Raw genomic sequence first — 17,205 nt, forward strand, 5'->3', positions numbered from 1 at the left:
CTTAAAAACAGACTTAAATTAGGAATTATTTCCCAAGGCTTGGATTTTTTTATTATGGCATATCATTTTGAGGCTTCAATTACCATTTTCTCACATGGACAAATACACTGGCAACTGTTACTCAAGTATTAATATGGAAGTGGAGTTAATATTGTCACTACAGGCAGCTCCTCATCCCTAAAGATCAAAAAGTACAGTGTTCCTTACTTGTCAGTAAATACCCTGATCACACACTCTCTGATTTGCTTAGTCCTTACCCCATAGATGATGGGGTTGAGGGCTGGTGGAAGGACCACGTAGATGTTGGCAACAAGAATGTGGACATAAGAGGGTATTTTCTGGCCAAATCGGTGAGTGAGGAAGGAGAAGAGAGAGGGTGTATAGAAAACAAACATGACTGCGGCATGAGAGCTACAAGTGCTCAGTGTCTTGTGACGGGCCTCTTGTGACTTGAGGCGGAATACAGCATGGAGGATGTAGCCATAGGAGATTCCAACGAGCACCAGGACAAGAACAAGGAAGGAAGCAACAAAGAGACCATAGATAGCATTGATTTGAATGTTAGCACAAGCCAACTTGGCAATGCCCATGTGCTCACAGTAGGTGTGGGCAATAATGCGGGCATTGCAAAAGGGTAGACGGTGGACGAGGTAGACCATGGGCAGTGTGAGCACGACTGCACTCAGTGCAACACCCCCTCCAATTCCTGACAGCACTCGGACCGTCAGGATGGTTGCATAGTGGAGGGGGGCACAGATGGCTACGTAGCGGTCAAAGGCCATCGCCAGCAGAACAGCAGACTCCATTCCTGTGAAGGTGTGTATGAGAAACATCTGGGCCACACAAGCTCCAAAGTCAATTTCATGAACGTTAAACCAAAAGATACCCAACATTCGTGGTACTGAGGTTGTGGAGAGGGCCAGATCTATGGCTGATAGAATGGCAAGAAAGAAGAACATTGGATCCCGGAGGGTTCTTTCTGTCCATATGACTATCAAGATTGTGATATTGCCAATAAGAGCCATAAGGTAAATACAACAGAAGGGCAATGAGATCCAGGCATGGGCAGTCTCAAGCCCTGGGATGCCTAAAAGAAAAAATGTGGACAGATGGAACATGGTTATATTTTGTTGGGGCATTCTGGATTTGGCTGGGATAGGACATACGTATGGTCCATTCCTAGAAGAAAAATAAAAAAGCACAAAAATAGTTTCATATTATTTCAAACTAGTTTTTGTTTTATTGCAGTGCAAGACAATGCAGTGATACTGTTTCTTACCTGTTTTCTTATACTGGATTTACCAAAAGCAAGATTCCTGATACTGGACACAATTAAATTCAAGGGACGCATCATTTATGATGATTACTAGCATAGTCAATGCTTAGAGGTAATATAATATCTTACACAGTTCTGAACCAAAATATTCTATATTCTGGAACTTTTTCTCATGAGGGAAGAGTGGTATCTGGATTAATACGTAATACAATGCCTTCCCCAATTGAGGATGTTGAGGACAAACATAACAAATAAAGGCAAAGAGTAAAATGCATAGAAACATACACACAGCCACACTGACATACAGAAACACAGAGGGGGCGCCTGGGTGGCACAGCGGTTAAGCATCTGCCTTCGGCTCAGGGCGTGATCCCGGCGTTATGGGATCGAGCCCCACATCAGGCTCCTCCGCTATGAGCCTGCTCCTTCCTCTCCCACTCTCCTGCTGTGTTCCCTCCCTCGCTGGCTGTCTCTCTCTCTGTCGAATAAATAAAATCTTAAAAAAAAAAAAGAAAGAAACACAGAGAGAAAAGCTATACACATACAGTGATACCTTACATGTTAGATGCCTTCAGTGTGCTTTATTTCATACTAATTTTCACATGCATTCAAATTTAAACTGTCACTTTCCAAACCAACTGGTCTTCCTCACTAAAGCATTCAGTCAACATTTGTAGATAAACATTGTTTTTTTTGTTTTTGTTTTAAAGATTTTATTTATTTATTCAACAGAGATAGAGACAGCCAGCGAGAGAGGGAACACAAGCAGGGGGAGTGGGAGAGGAAGAAGCAGGCTCATAGCGGAGGAGCCTGATGTGGGGCTCGATCCCATAAGGCCAGGATCACGCCCTGAGCCGAAGGCAGATGCTTAACCGCTGTGCCACCCAGGCGCCCCTGTAGATAAACATTGTTAAACAAAGCTTAGACAGACAGGCACAGGCATTCAACAGGAACTTCAGACCCCTGGCATTTCTTACTAGGATAGCGTGAATCCGTTTGTGGCTTAGATCATAGTGAAGCATAAAGCAATAAAGACTTGAACATAAGGCAACAAAGGGTTTTGACCTGTTCTATACAAGGGAACATCCAAGGGAAATAGTGATCAGATAAGTTGAAATAAAGGCGTTTGAGGGAAGAACTGATCATGGACAGAGCTCTCCCTGGGCAGGAATAATTAGTAAGGTTTTAATCTTACCCTGAGCAATATCCAGGGGGTCTTACCCCATCTCTGATAATTCATGTTTAACAGAGAAAATCAGACAAAACAAGGAAAGAGGAGAAAACTTTAGGGAAGCAGTAAGGCATGAGGAAAAGAAAAAGGGAAGAAACATGGGAAGACAGGTGACAAATAGGAAAGAGGGAATGAAAGAAAGAACAATAAAAAGTGCAGTCCCTCTGAATTTAAGGTAGTTGAAGAAAAGAAAAAAACAAAATTGTGATTAATGTATCTTCTTGAAGATCTTTAGGAATACTGACCAACTGGCTAACCGAGGTCCTCGTGTAGTAGTAAGAAGATGCCGGAGTCCCCCTTCCAGGACTCTTAGTTCCCAGCTGCCTCCTTTGGTGTTTCCTTTTCGAGCCTATTTTCAGCTAAGGCCCTGTCCTAACTTGGATTTTTCTACTGCCATGGAAGGCCATTATCTTTACTATCTTGCAGTTGTCAGAGAGAATAAGAATTCCTAAATACTAAAACAATCTCCACGTTTCCCATTACTGAGTATTGAGTGAAGAATGTACTAGAAGTTGTCATCAAAGACCTCACTCTTGGTCAGGAGCCTATAGCGCAGAGTCCCGGTGGCTGCACAATATTCCCTTACGAAAATTAAAACTCCGCCTTACCTGGGAGATTCTGGTTAAGGCTCACTTAGATTCCTTGGTCCGCATATAACCTATGTCCAGCAGGAATGGGAACTGGACTCCCTATTATGCCCATCTGAGAGAAAAGAGTTTGAAACTTCTGGCCTTTTGTCTCCTAAGGGACAGCTCTAGAAATAAACCCAATTTCCCTCCGGCCATGGGTGTGTTTTAGGACCATGATCTCAAAGGGCTGGCATTGGAAAGAGTTGACATTATTTGTGTTCCAGGAAGGAGGGAGAGGAAAAGAAGCAGATGAAAGAGGAACACAAAAAGGCAGAGATAGACTTACCATGAAAATAGATACACATACACGTATGCAGAACAAACACACAAGAAATACTGAGTATATTCAAATGATTGTAAATTTGCATGTGGTCTTTTCAGACATTACTCTTCTCTAAAATCAGGACAAGATATTTCTGATGCATAGGCTTCTCCTTCACACATTTATCTTTGTGTAGAAAAAGAAAGTTCCTGATTTCCCAAGTTATTAAATTGCCCTTATTGCTCTTAAGAAGTTATCTTGTCTTGGGGCGCCTGGGTGGCTCAGTCGTTGGGCGTCTGCCTTCGGCTCAGGGCGTGATCCCAGCGTTCTGGGATCGAGCCCCACATCAGGCTCCTCCTTCTGCTAGGAGCCTGCTTCTTCCTCTCCTACTCCTCCTGCTTGTGGTCCCTCTCTCGCTGGCTGTCTCTCTCTGTCGAGTAAATAAATAAAATCTTAAAAAAAAAAAAAAAAGAAGTTATCTTGTCTTCTTTACTGTTGCTTCTATCTACACACGCAAGGGGCTTAGATGGTTTAAAGTAGTTTCTCTTCCATAACATCTATAAAGCATCCTATCCAAATTATGATCACCATCTACTTTCCCATACTTTTTAAATTTCTTGTATCTCTTCGCTGTTTAACACATAAACATCATGTTTCTGTGAATGATATTCCTTCATTCTTTTTCCAGAATCGCTGGACTATTCTTGTTCTTTTGCACCCCTCCCTTCTCCTCCCCCCTCCTCCCTTCTCCTACCCCCTCCTCCCCTCCCTCCCCTTCCCTTTCCCTTTCTTTCCTTTCTCCTTTTGAATAGTAGCCATTGTAACGGGTGTGAGGTTGTCTCGTTGTGGTTTTGATCAGAGACAAGGAGCGTCTTTTTGAGTGTTAATTGGCCATTTGAAGATCTTCCTCAGAGAAGGCTAGTATAGACACCTTAGCAGTATCAAGTCTTCCAATCCATACCTGGGATGTCTTCCTATTTATGGATTTCTTTTTTAATTTCTTTCAGCAAAGTTTTACAGATCTCAGTGTGCAAATCTTTTGCTTCTTTGGTTACGTTTATTCCTAAATATTTTATTCTTTTTGATCCTATCCCCAAACTGTCATATTGCCATCTGCTTTACCATACTATTTGGGTATTTTATTTTCCATTAATTGGATTTTTTTTTATAATTTCCTTTTTAGAATGTTCGTTGTTAGTGTATAAAAATGCAACTGAATTTTGTATCCTGAATTTTTTTGAATTTGTTTATTATTTCTAAACTTACTTTGGTGGAATTTTCAAGGGTTCTACACATAAGATCTTGTCATCTGAGAACAGAGACATTTTTACATTTTCCTTTCTAATATGGATGCTTTTTATTTCTATTCCTTTTTTTTTTTTAATTTTTTTTTTTAGTAGGCTCTCTGTAGGGCTTGAACTTAGGGCCCTAAGATCAAGACCTGAGCTGAGATCAAAAGTCAGATGCTTAACCAACTGAGCCAATGCAGGCAGCCCTTCTTTTCCATTTCTAAGTGATCTGGCTTGAGCTCCTAGTATAATGTTGAATAGTAGTAGTGAAACTGGGCGTCTTGGTCCTGATCTTAGAGGAAAAACTTTCATTTTTTACCATTGATCATGATGTTATCTGTATAAATTTTAAATTTAGGTTTTTCTTTTTTAATGTAGGGTGTGTGGCTATACATTTCCCTCTCCGAAGTGTTGTTTGGAATGTAGTGTCTTCATTTTATTTTTGCAATATTTTCTAATTGTTCTTGTGATTTCTTTCTTGACCCATTGTGTTGTTTAATTTCTACATATTTGTGGATTTTCCAATTTTTCCTCTATTGATTTCTAGTTTCATTTTAACAGAAAAATGTTCTTTGTACAAGATTCCAACCTTTTTATGCTTGTTAAATCTTAGGCTCTGATCTACTCTTGAGAATGTTCCATGTGCAAATGGAAATGTATATTCTGCAATTGTGGTGTGGAATGTTCTGAAGATATTATGTCCAATTGTTCTATAGTACAGTTCAAGTCCTCTGTTGGTGTGATTGATTACAATTATTGACTTTAAATGGTAACAAGTTTTATATAACTGGGACAAATTGTGCTCAGTCATGGTCTATAATTCTTTTTATACATTGTTGGATTGGATTTGCTAATATCGTCTTGAGAATTTTTGCATCAGTATTCATGACAGATATTGGCTATAATCTTCTTTTGTTGTAATGTCTTTGGTTTTGATATTAAGGTAACACTGGCCTTATAGATAGAATAAAAAAGTATTCTATTTCTATCCTGAAATGGATTGTAAAGAGTAGATATACTTTCTTTCTTATATGCCTGATAATTTATCAGTACATTAGTCTAGGCTGAGTGTTTTCTGTTTTGGAAGACAGTTCCTTTACTAGATACCGGCCTATTCAGATCACCTACTTCTTGTATGAGTTTTGGCATATCATGTCTCTCAAGAAATTGCTCCATTTCATCCAGGTTATGGACTTTATGGGCATAGAACTATTCATAGTATTACTTTCTTATCCTTTTAATGTCCCTGGGACCTATAGTGACACCCCCTCTTTCATTTCAGTAATGTGTGTCCTCTCTCACTCTTGTTATTTAGCCTGGCTAGAGGCATATTGTTTTTATTGATCTTTTAAAATAACCAGTTTTTGGTTTCATTGATTTTCTCTATTGATTCCCTCTGTTCAATTTTTTTGAGTTATACTCTAATTCTTTTTTCTTTTCTTTTCATTTGCTTACTTTTGATTTAGTTTGTTCTTCCTTTTCTAGTTTCCAGGGTGGAAAATGTGATTTTTAAATTTTATCTCTTTATTTTCTAATATTAGCATTCAATGCTGTAAGTTTTTCTCTAGGCACTGCTTTAGCTGCATTCACAAGTTTTGATATATTTTGTTTTAATTTTTATTTAGCTTAAAATATATTTTTTTCTTTTTTTTTTTTTAAGATTTTATTTATTTATTTGACAGAGAGAGAGACAGCCAGCGAGAGAGGGAACACAGGCAGGAGAAGTGGGAGAGGAAGAAGCAGGCTCCCAGCGGAGGAGCCTGATGTGGGGCTCGATCCCAGGACTCTGGGATCACGCCCCAAGCCGAAGGCAGATGCTTAACGACTGAGCCACCCAGGCGCCCCATTGAGCCACCCAGGCGCCCCTAGCTTAAAATATTTCTTATTAGCTCTTTGAGATTTCTTCTTTTACTCATTATTTAGGAGTATATTGTTGACTCCCCAAGCATTTGGGTATTTCCTAGCTCTCTTTCTGTTGTTTTCAGTTTAATTCCATTGTGGTCTAAGAACATACTTTATATGATTTCTATTCTTTTAAATTTGTTAAGGTGGTCTTATGTCCCCAAACATGGTCTATCCTGGTGAGTGCTCCTGTGAGCTTGAGAATAGTTTATATTCTGCAGTTGTTGGATGGAGCGGTCTATAGAGGTCAATTATATCTGGTTGATCGATGATGTCATTTAGTTCAACTGTGTCCTTCCTGATTTTCTGCCTGTAGCATCTGTCCATTTCTGATAAAGGGATGTTGAATTCTCCAAATATAATAGTAGCTTTATCTATTTCTCCTTGGAATTCTATCAGTTTTTGCATCATATATTTTGATATTCTCTTTTACCTACATACATGTTAAGGATTATTATTGTGGTTTTAATTGAGCATTTTGTATGATTTTATTTTCTTCTTTCTTAGCATATCAGTTGTACTTCTTTTTATTTTATTTTTATTTTTTTTACTTTCTTTAGTCATTGCCCTAGAGTTTGCAGTATACATTTACAACCAATTCAAATCTCCTTTCAAATAACACTCTTCCACTTCACTGTGAGAGTACCTTATAAGACCAAACTAACCCTAGTACCTCCCTCCTCTCCTTTGTATCATTGCTGGCATTCATTTTGCTCATACGTGTATATGCACATACATGTATCTAACAGGTAACAGTTTGTTCAAAATAATTATAGTAACTATGCGTAAATGTATGTTTATATAAAATGTTGCTATAATTATTTTGAACAAACTATCAACCTGTTAGATAAATTACAAATAAGGAAAATAAAAGATTTTATTTTACTTTCACTTATTTCTTCTTCAGTGCTCTTTCTTTAAGCAGACCTGAATGTTTGACCTGTATCATTTTCCTTCTCTCTAAAGAATTTATTTAACATTTCTTCCAAGCCAGTGCACTTATACCAAATTCTCTCAATTTCTGTTCGTCTGAGAAAGTTTTTATTTCTCCTTCACTTTTGAAGAATTATTTTGCAGGGTACAGAATTCTTTTTTTTTTCCCCCTCCTAACACTTTACAATTTTGCTCCACTTTTCTTGCTTGCGTGGTATCTGAGGACAAAGCAGATGTAATTTTTACCTTTGTTCCTTTGTAGCTAAGGTGTGTTTGTTTGTTTTTTTTTAACTCAGGCTTCTTTTAGGATTTTTTTCCCCATATTTGATATTTTGCTGTTTGGAGATGATATGCCAACATCTAATATTTTGCTCATGTTTATCCTACTTGGTATTCTCTGAACTTTCTTGCTAAGTAGTTTGGTGTCTGGTGTTAATTTGGGAAAATTCTCCATCATTATTACTTCAAATATTTCTTTTGTTCCTGTCTCTCCTTTTTCTCCTTCTGGTGTTCCCATTACTCATATGTTCCACCTTCTGTGGTTGTCCTACAGTCCTTGGACATTGCTTGCTTTCTTTTCTTTTTCTTTTCCTTTCTTTTCTTTTTCTTTTCTTTTTCTTTTCTTTTCTTTTCTTTTCTTTTCTTTTCTTTTCTTTCTTTTCTTTTCTTTTCTTTCCCTTCTTTTTCCTTCTCAGTCTTATTTCTCTTTGCTTCTCATTTTTGGAGGTTTCTATTGAGGTATTCTCATTGTCAGAGATTCTTTCTTTACCTATGTCCAGTCTACTAATAATCCCCTCAAAGGCTTTCTTCATTTCTGTTACTGTTTTTGAAATTTTGCATTTCTTTCTGGTTCTTTCTTGGGGTTTCCATCTGTCTGCTTACATGGCTCATTTGTTTTTGCATGTTGTGTGTTTTGTCCAACAGAATCCTTAGTGTATTAATAGTTTTTTAAAATTCACAGTCTGATAATTCCAACATCCCTGCAATATCTAAGTTTGGTTCTGACTTTTGTTCTTTCTCTTCAAAACACTGTGAGGACCTGATGAGCTCCTGGATGTAAAACTCACAAAAGGGTAGGGACCCATCAATGACTGGGTTCCCCCTGGAGTTTATCTCTCAGGCTTGCCCACACTAAGCCTCCAGCAACTAGTCAATTGTAGCTTGTATTTTCTTTTCTTTTTCTTTCTTTCTTTCTTTCTTTCTTTCTTTCTTTCTTTCTTTCTTTCTTTCTTTCTTTCTTTCAGATCTTATGTATTTATTTGACAGAGAGAGAGACAGTGAGAGAGGGAACACAAGCAAGGGGAGTGGGAGAGGGAGAAGCAGGCTTCCCACTGAGCAGGGAGCCTGATGAGGGACTTTATGCCAGGACCCTGGGATCATGGCCTGAGCCGAAGACAGACACTGAGCCACCCGTGACACTGAGCCGCCCAGGTGCCCCTGTAGTCTGTATTTTCTTATCCTGGCACTCTTATGGGTCCAAGAAGAGTTGCTGACTTTTCAGTTGGTTCAACTTTTTACTTATTGTTAGAGCAGAGTGTAAATTTCCAGTGTCTCAAATGCTAGACTGGAAAACTGGAGTCTGGATCCTGTTGTTTTAATCCATTCTGCCACTCTTTGTTTTGACTGGGGATTTTTAACATTTGCATTTAAAATAAGTATTCATAAGGAAGGATTTACTATTATCATCTTCCTGTTTTCTGTATGTCTTAAAATTTTTTTGTCCCTCCTTTTCTCTCTTACTGGCTGCATTTGTGTTTTTTTAATTTTTATAATGACACTTTTTGACTGCTTGACATTTCCTTTTGTGTATATTTGACAAGTATTTTCTTTGTGATTGCCTGAGGGATTACATATAACATCCTGAAGTTATAACAATGTATTTTAAACTGATAACAACTGACCTTCAATCACATACGAAAGTTCCACTCCTCCCTTTAGAACTCCACCACCCACGCCTCATGTTATTAATGTTACAAAGTACTTCCTTATATATTGTGTACCCATTAACTTCGATTTATAATTATTTTTGTGCTTTTGTCTTCCCTGTCCTATAGAAGAATAAAAAGTGGAGTTATAAACCAAAACTGTGATCATACTGGTTTTTATATCTGTGTGTGCTTTATCTTTACTGAAGAACTTAATATTTCTGTATAGGTTTGAGTTACTTTCTAACTTCCTCGAATTTCAACATAAAAGACTCCCTTTAGCATTCCTTGCCAAGAAGGTCTAGGAATAATCAACTCTCTCAGCTTTTGTGTACCTGGGAATGTCCTATTTTTTCTTTCATTTTTGAATTACAGTTTTTCTAGATAAGGAATTCTTGTTTATTTTTTTAAAATAATTTAAACATACCGTCCCCCTCTCTTCTGGCCTGCAAAGTTTATGTCCCAAGTTGACACTGGAATGGAGTTGACAAATAAATAAATAAATAAATAGTGTCTAAATAAATAAATAAAGAGTGTGTTCTGTATCTTTTCAGTTCCCTTCAGGTCCTATTATGTGGCTGATAAATTACATCAAAATTCTAAGAGATCACTGCACCTGCACTAAACCTAAGGGAATTAGGAAGATTATCAAACCTTTACCAACAGTGCATACACTCCCCCTCTCCCAGTGATTCCATAAGGAGCTGTTTGTGTCCGATGTTATTCCTGCTTATCCTCTGAGATTACCATGTTGAAGCTGCTATATATGGAAACTACGGGCTTAGGTTGCTTCTTGGTTCTGAATCAGTTTCTTTATGAGCTAATTAGGGTTATGAAACAAGAGAGGGATGGAGAGAAAGAGATAGTCTGAGGGATCTAAGGAAAACTTTCAGGGACAGGGGATTTTCTTAACATCTTTTTACTTTCCAGATGTCCTGATTCAAGAGAGAAGATGTAATTCTTTGAAACTGAGAGAATACACGTTTTTCATTCTTTATGGATGAAACAAAGAAAAAAAATACATTCTAGGAAACAAAGATCTTTTTAAGGATAGGATAGAAGAGAGGGTTATCTCTCATTTTGACCATATTTCATATTGTATGAATCTACTGAAGGAACAGAAATAAGGATACCTCGTGATCTCCGTACTCAATGGCAGGTTGGCATTTTCAGGGGGATGACATCACAGAGATTACATCTTGTGCATTTGTACAAAAAAAGTGTTTTAGAAACCAGTGTGTGTTTCTGTGAGTGTGTGTACTTTCTAGCCCTGCTCTTGCAATGTTTGGTAGCGTATCCGTAACTTCAACATTCACTTAACACCGGAACAGGTGGCAGCCACTGCACTGGTCTAGATTGTAACATTTCCTGCTGGTTATGCGCTTACACGTGAATGTGTGGGGACCCTTCTTTACCCATGGAATTTTATTTCACTTTAATCTCTCTGTACCCTTTGAGTCCCAACTACACTAGATTTAATTCATTACATCATGATTGTCCTTCCCGTGGAGCTTCATTTATGCTCCTTTGCTTTTCCTTTGTTTATGTGCGTGTGCATGTGGGTGCACGTAGGTGGACATGCATTATCTGTATCTATACCTACATATCTCTAGTCAGAACATTTGGGAAAAGGTCATCTAATCCTCACATTCCAGCCTAAGTAGAAGGCTTTTCTTAACTCACTAAAATAAATTTGATCCCTTGCTGTCATTTCTGTTAACTCATCCTTTCCTTTGGGATAATTTTTTGCCTTATAAATTGCCTGTTTAAAGTTATAATGTAATGACTTGTTTAAAGCTAAATGAAAAAAAAAGCCATATTTATGCTCTTCAAGTGTTTTTCACTATAATAAAACCAGGTTCTAGTAAATGTAGAAGCTTAGAAAAAAATAATTATATATATATATATATATATATATATATATATATATATATATATATATTGGTTTTGGTTAATGATATATGGGGAATATAAGTGTTTTGGCATGATTCAGGAAAGCATATATAGAGGTAACTCGGTGTAAGTTCTTAGTTCATATTATATCCATGAGGATTTATTTGAGACATGGAGAAAGCAGGTTCTCCTTAAAAACCGATGGCAGTGCTACTAGATACGTACTAAGTACTGCCTTGATGAGCGATAGGAAAAGCAGAAAACTAGTAACTAAGGGTTCCTCTACAACTGAAGCATTTGTGGTGACTTAAAAGTTAGTTCTTTTCTTTAACCCTCTCAAGTCCTGCCTCATGCTCAACCCCTTCATCCCAGGGCTTCTCTGCCATGGAGGTCTGACTGTCCATTGGAACTATAAGAAGAAGTATAAAGTGTAAAGAAACCTACTACAGTCAGTAACCTGTATCTCAAGCATCATTAGGTAACTTTACCAATCCAATAAATAAACTATTGTGCATGTTTGGGAATTTGGGTTTCTGGACCAACAAGTGAAGGAGCTCAATTAATATCCAGCTGTGCAGTGAAACGATCGAAATCTGAACAAAAGGAAGATAAAAAGGTAGTGAGGGGTTAATGTTAAGAAATACCTTGTCCTTACCAAAAGATAGCTGTTGGTTCACAAAAACATAATATGCGCCTATGTAAGTAGTACGAAATAGAAAGAAAGAAACAATAGGAAAAAAGCAACATCGTGGCAAACTTTGTCAGCTTAGTTACATATGCAAAGTAGCAAATGAAAGGCTAAAGATACAGATTGAGTTGATTCTACTTCAAAAGCTGTGCCAAAAACTTCAATATCAGGTCCAGAGAGGGACAAAGGCCCTCTATTTCTATTCCCCACGTGAATGGCAGAGTGGATTACAAGCGTCCTTTCAGTAACTCCTTGATATTTTCACAAGACCTCTGCTTGACCACTTCCATTTATGGAAAACCCATTGACCTGAGGGAAATACTGAATAAGAGCTCAAGGAAGAAACTCAGTAACCTCTCAGTAAATGTTGAATTAAGTACAAGTAGGACGAAAGATGGAATCTTTTACTGCAAATGAAGGGACAAGGTGACTTATAGGTCCCTGAGATAATATAAGTATTATCTTTCTGTACTTCTAAACACAGCCATTTGGTATGTTATTGCTAATTTTAGTATTGTGATCCTAGTGAATTTCAATACACCTGATGATGAATTTGAATTGTTTTTAGCAACAGATCATTAAGGGTCTGCTTGACCTGAATCTCCATGTTTTCAGCATCCGCTTGTGCTGCCCAAAAAGCAAAGGGAAAAGCACCATGCCTCCTCTCAACACTTCTCGTCCCTCTCCTGTCACCTTCTTGCTGATGGGCATCCCAGGACTAGAGCACCTGCATGTCTGGATTGGGATTCCCTTCTGCTCCATGTACGTGGTGGCCGTGGTGGGGAATGTGACCATCCTGGCGGTGGTGAGGGCAGAGCGAAGTCTCCACGAGCCTATGTTCCTCTTCCTCTGCATGCTCTCCATCACCGACCTGGTCCTCTCCACGTCCACGCTGCCCCGCATGCTCTGTCTCTTCTGGCTCGGAGCCCACGACATTGCCTTTGATGCCTGCCTGACCCAAATGTTCTTCATCCATAGCTTTACTGCTATGGAATCAGGCTTTTTCCTGGCCATGGCCTTTGACCGTTACGTGGCCATTTGTGACCCACTGCGCCATACCACCATTCTCAGCCACGCTCGCATCACCATAATGGGTATTATTGTGGTGATTCGGGGTGTAGCCTTCTTTTCTCCACATCCCATCCTGCTCAAACAGCTGCCCTACTGCAGAACACGAATCATCGCCCACACCTACTGTGAGTTCATGGCCGTGGTGAAGTTGGCGTGTGTGGACATAAGGGCCACCAAGAGTTATAGCCTCAGTATGGCCTCTATCATTGGCTCATGTGATGCCATTCTCATTGGTGTATCCTATGCCTTCATCCTCCGCTCCGTGTTCCGCCTGCCATCCCGAGAAGCTGGCTTTAAGGCTTTGGGCACGTGTGGATCACATGTCTGTGTCATCCTTGTGTTCTATTCCACAGCTGGTTTTTCCATTTTCACTCACCGTTTTGGGAAGAGCGTGCCTGCACATATCCATATTTTTATTGCAAATATGTACCTTTTGGTGCCCCCTTTCCTCAACCCCATTGTGTATGGAGTAAGGACCAAGAAAATACGGGAGCATGTTCTTAGGACATTAATGATCAAAGTTGCTTGATTTTAGTTGGATTGACAAAATAAATGGACATAAAAGAGATGATGTAAGTAAAATCACTAGCTGCTCTTACTCCTGCAATTGAATTGCATTTACTGCCTGAATGTTCCCTTCTATTTACTATATGTCTGTGAATTCCAAAAATTCCAATCCAACATGCTATTTCAGCTCATTCATTTATTAAATATTGGAGGACAAATTGTTAATCTCCTTCTAACTGTGTGTCTTTTGGAGGATAATTACAAATAGAGAGTGAACAGTAGAAGAAGGAAAAAAAATATGTACATTGTAAACAAAATAAGATTTCTCAAGAGAACTAAATGATGGACGGTTTCCCACTCTTGTTTAGGGAACAGCTTAGGGTTCAACCAACAACTGAAAGAAGCTTCCCCTGATGTTTCTCTTTGCTAATATATATTTGTATGTTGGTAATAAAGAAAAGACCATGAAGATCGATCTATCCTTTACATATCTCTGTATCTATCTATCCAATATTATTATTCATGTTTTTAGCATTATGGTGAATGTAACTAAATGGTGTTTACTCGTGGCTTTTTTATTACTGTGATAAAATAACATAACATAATAGTTATTATTTTAACCACTTTTAATTGCCCAGTCCAGTGGAATTCGTGCATTCACATTGTTGTGCAATCATCACCACCATCCTTCTTCAGAGATTTTTTTATCTTCCCCATCTGAAATTCTATACATTAACATTAACTCCCCATTGCCCACACCCCCTGGCAACTACCATTGTACTTAGTCTCTGTGAATTTGGCTACTCTAGGTACCTCATCCGAGTGGAATCATATAATATTTGTCCTTTTGTGATTGGCTTATTTCACTCAGCATAAAATCCTGAAGTTTCATTCATGTTGTAGAGTGCATGAGAATTTCCTTCCTTTTTGATGTTGAATAATATTCCTATATATTATAGTGGACTATAGTTACATAGATAAAACAGAAATAGGTCTAAATGTAGATTCCTATCTATCTATTATCTGTGTATCATCTATCTATCTATCTATCTATCTATCTATCTATCTATCCATCTATCATCTATCTCTATCTATCTATCATCTATCATCTATCTAATTTATCATCTATCTACCATCTATCATCTATCTATCTATCTATCTATCTATCTATCTATCTATCTATCTATCTATCATCTATCTAATCTATCATCTATCTACCATCTATCATCTATCTATCTATCCATCTATCATCTATCTCTATCTATCTATCATCTATCATCTATCTAATCTATCATCTATCTACCATCTATCATCTATCTATCATCTATCTACCATCTATCATCTATCTATCTATTTATCTATCTATCTTACATTTTGTTTACCCATTTATCTGTGGATGGACATGTGGATTGCTTCTACCTTTTGGCTATTGTGAATAATGCTGCTATTAATATAGTTGTATAAATATCAGTTCGACTCCCTATTTTAATTTATTTGGGGTATATACCCAGAAGTCGAACTGCTGTAAAATATGGTAATTCTTTGTTTTCATTTGTAAGGAATGGCCATGCCATTTCCCACAGCCTCTGCCTCATTTTACATTCCCGCTAGCAATGCACAAGGGTTCCAGTGTTTTCATATCCACACCAACAGTTGTTATTTTTTATTTCATTTTTTAAAGTAAGAGTCATCCTGATAAATGTGAAGTAATGTCTCATTATGGTTTTTGATTTGCATTTCCCTAAAAATTGTGATGTTGAGCATCTTTTCACGTGTTTGCTGTTTGTATATGTTCTTTGCAAAAATGTTTATTCAAGTTATGTTCTCATTTTTTGATCCAGTCATTTTGTTGTTGTCATTGCTGTTGAGGTTTAGAAGTTCTTTATGTATATTCTGGTTATTAATTTCTTATCAGATGCATGATTCGCAAATATCCTCTCCCATTATGTGGCTTACCTTTTTACTCTGTTGATAATGTCCTTTGATGCACAAAAGTATTTTTTTCTGCTTATTTTTTTAATTGAAGTGTAATCGACATACAGTGTAATATCAATTTCAGGTGTACAATAGAGTGATTCAACGCTTACATATATCACCTGGAGCTCATCACAAGTACCCTCCTTAATCTGCATCACCTATTTCACCCATCCCCCCCACCCACCTCCCCTTTGGCAACCACCAGTTTTTTCTCCATATTTAAGCACAAAAGTTTTAATTTTGATGAAGTCCAGCTTATTTATTTTTACTTTTGTTGCCTATGTTTTGGTGTCATATCCAAGAAATTGTCAAATAAATGTCATGAAGTTGTTCGCTTTTTTTTTCCTAAGAATTTGATAGTTTTCATCTCTTACTTAGGTGTTTGATCCATTTTTAGTAATTTTTTATAGGCTGTGAGCGCAACTTCATCCTATCGTATGTGGATATATAGTTTTTTCATCACCATTTGTTGGGGGAAAAAAAACATTATTCTTTCCCCATTGAATGATCTTGTAGAAATTACTCGACCATATGTGTGACAGTTAATTTGGGAGCTCTCCTTTTTATTCCATAGGTCATATGTCTGTCTTTAAGCCACTGGTTTGATTACTGTCACTTTGGAGTAAGCTGTGAAATCAGGAAATATGAGACTTCAACTTTGTTCTTATTTTTCAAATTTTTTGTGTGTGTGGCTATTTTGAGTTCCTTGAGATTTTGTATGAATTTTACGTTGGATTTTTCTGTTTCTGAAAAAAATGCCATTATGACTTTGGTAGGGATTGCACTGAATTTGTAGATCACTTTGGGTAGTATTGACATATTAACAATATTATGTCTTCCGATCCATGAGTATGGCATCATTTTCCATTTATTCATGTCTTCATTAATATCTTTCAAGAATGTTTTGTATTTTTTAGTGTACAAGTATTTGTCTCTTTGCTTAAATTTATTCCTATTTTAATCTTTTTGATACTATTGTAAATAGAATTGTTTAATTTCATTTTCAGATTGCTCATTATTAATGTATAGAAATGCAATTTTTGATTTCTGCATGCGGATTTTGAATCCTGCAATTTTGCTAATTCATTTATTAGTTCTAGTAGGCGTGTGTGTGTATGTATGTGTGTGTGTGTGTGTGTGTGATCTTTACAGTTTTCTTCTTATAAGTTCAAGTCATCTGCAAACAGAGATATTATATCTTCCTTCCCAACTTGGATGCCGTTATTTCTTTCTCTTGTCTAATTGTTCTGGCTAGGACTTCTAGTACTATGTTAGATACAAGTGATAGAAATGGGTATTCTTTGTCTTGTTCCCAATCATAGAGAAAACAACTTTCAGTATTTCACCATTGAGTATAATGTTAGCACAAGTGTTTTTCATATATGGCCTTTATTATGTTGGAGTCGAGGTTGCTGGTTGTTTTTTATCTTTCCCTTTCTAATATTTAAAAACAGTTAACTAGGAAATACTGTCATTCTTTCAAATCAACTAATTACCAAAGCCATATAGTATTGTGAAAGGTATCTGTATTAGTCAGAATCTAATCAAGAAACAAGAAGCTCTTGAATATTTAGTATAGGGTATCTTTAACACTGATAATTATATAAATTATAGAACTTCTG

The 17,205-nt window shown here is 37.3% G+C and overlaps 2 protein-coding genes across 2 annotated transcripts; one reads left to right on the forward strand and one right to left on the reverse strand.

Annotated features, from left to right (window-relative positions):
• Positions 1-203: 203 nt before the first annotated feature.
• On the reverse strand, positions 204-1,139 carry LOC123782609 (olfactory receptor 52J3-like). The gene has a single exon (XM_045782859.1). The coding sequence runs from the start codon at positions 1,137-1,139 to the stop codon at positions 204-206; it is 936 nt and encodes a 311-aa protein (XP_045638815.1).
• Positions 1,140-12,683: 11,544 nt separating this feature from the next.
• LOC123782583 (olfactory receptor 52D1-like) lies at positions 12,684-13,628 on the forward strand. Its single transcript, XM_045782834.2, has one exon. The coding sequence runs from the start codon at positions 12,684-12,686 to the stop codon at positions 13,626-13,628; it is 945 nt and encodes a 314-aa protein (XP_045638790.2).
• The last annotated feature ends 3,577 nt before the right edge of the window (positions 13,629-17,205 follow it).

This window comes from Ursus americanus, chromosome 16, assembly GCF_024610735.1.
Source record: "Ursus americanus isolate L20-20 chromosome 16, mUrsAme1.1.p, whole genome shotgun sequence".
Classification (NCBI taxonomy): domain Eukaryota; kingdom Metazoa; phylum Chordata; class Mammalia; order Carnivora; family Ursidae; genus Ursus; species Ursus americanus.

Bases quoted from the DNA above. Each gene is read 5' to 3' on its own strand.
- LOC123782609 (XM_045782859.1), bottom strand. From the start codon at position 1,139: ATGCCCCAACAAAATATAACCATGTTCCATCTGTCCACATTTTTTCTT.
- LOC123782583 (XM_045782834.2), top strand. From the start codon at position 12,684: ATGCCTCCTCTCAACACTTCTCGTCCCTCTCCTGTCACCTTCTTGCTG.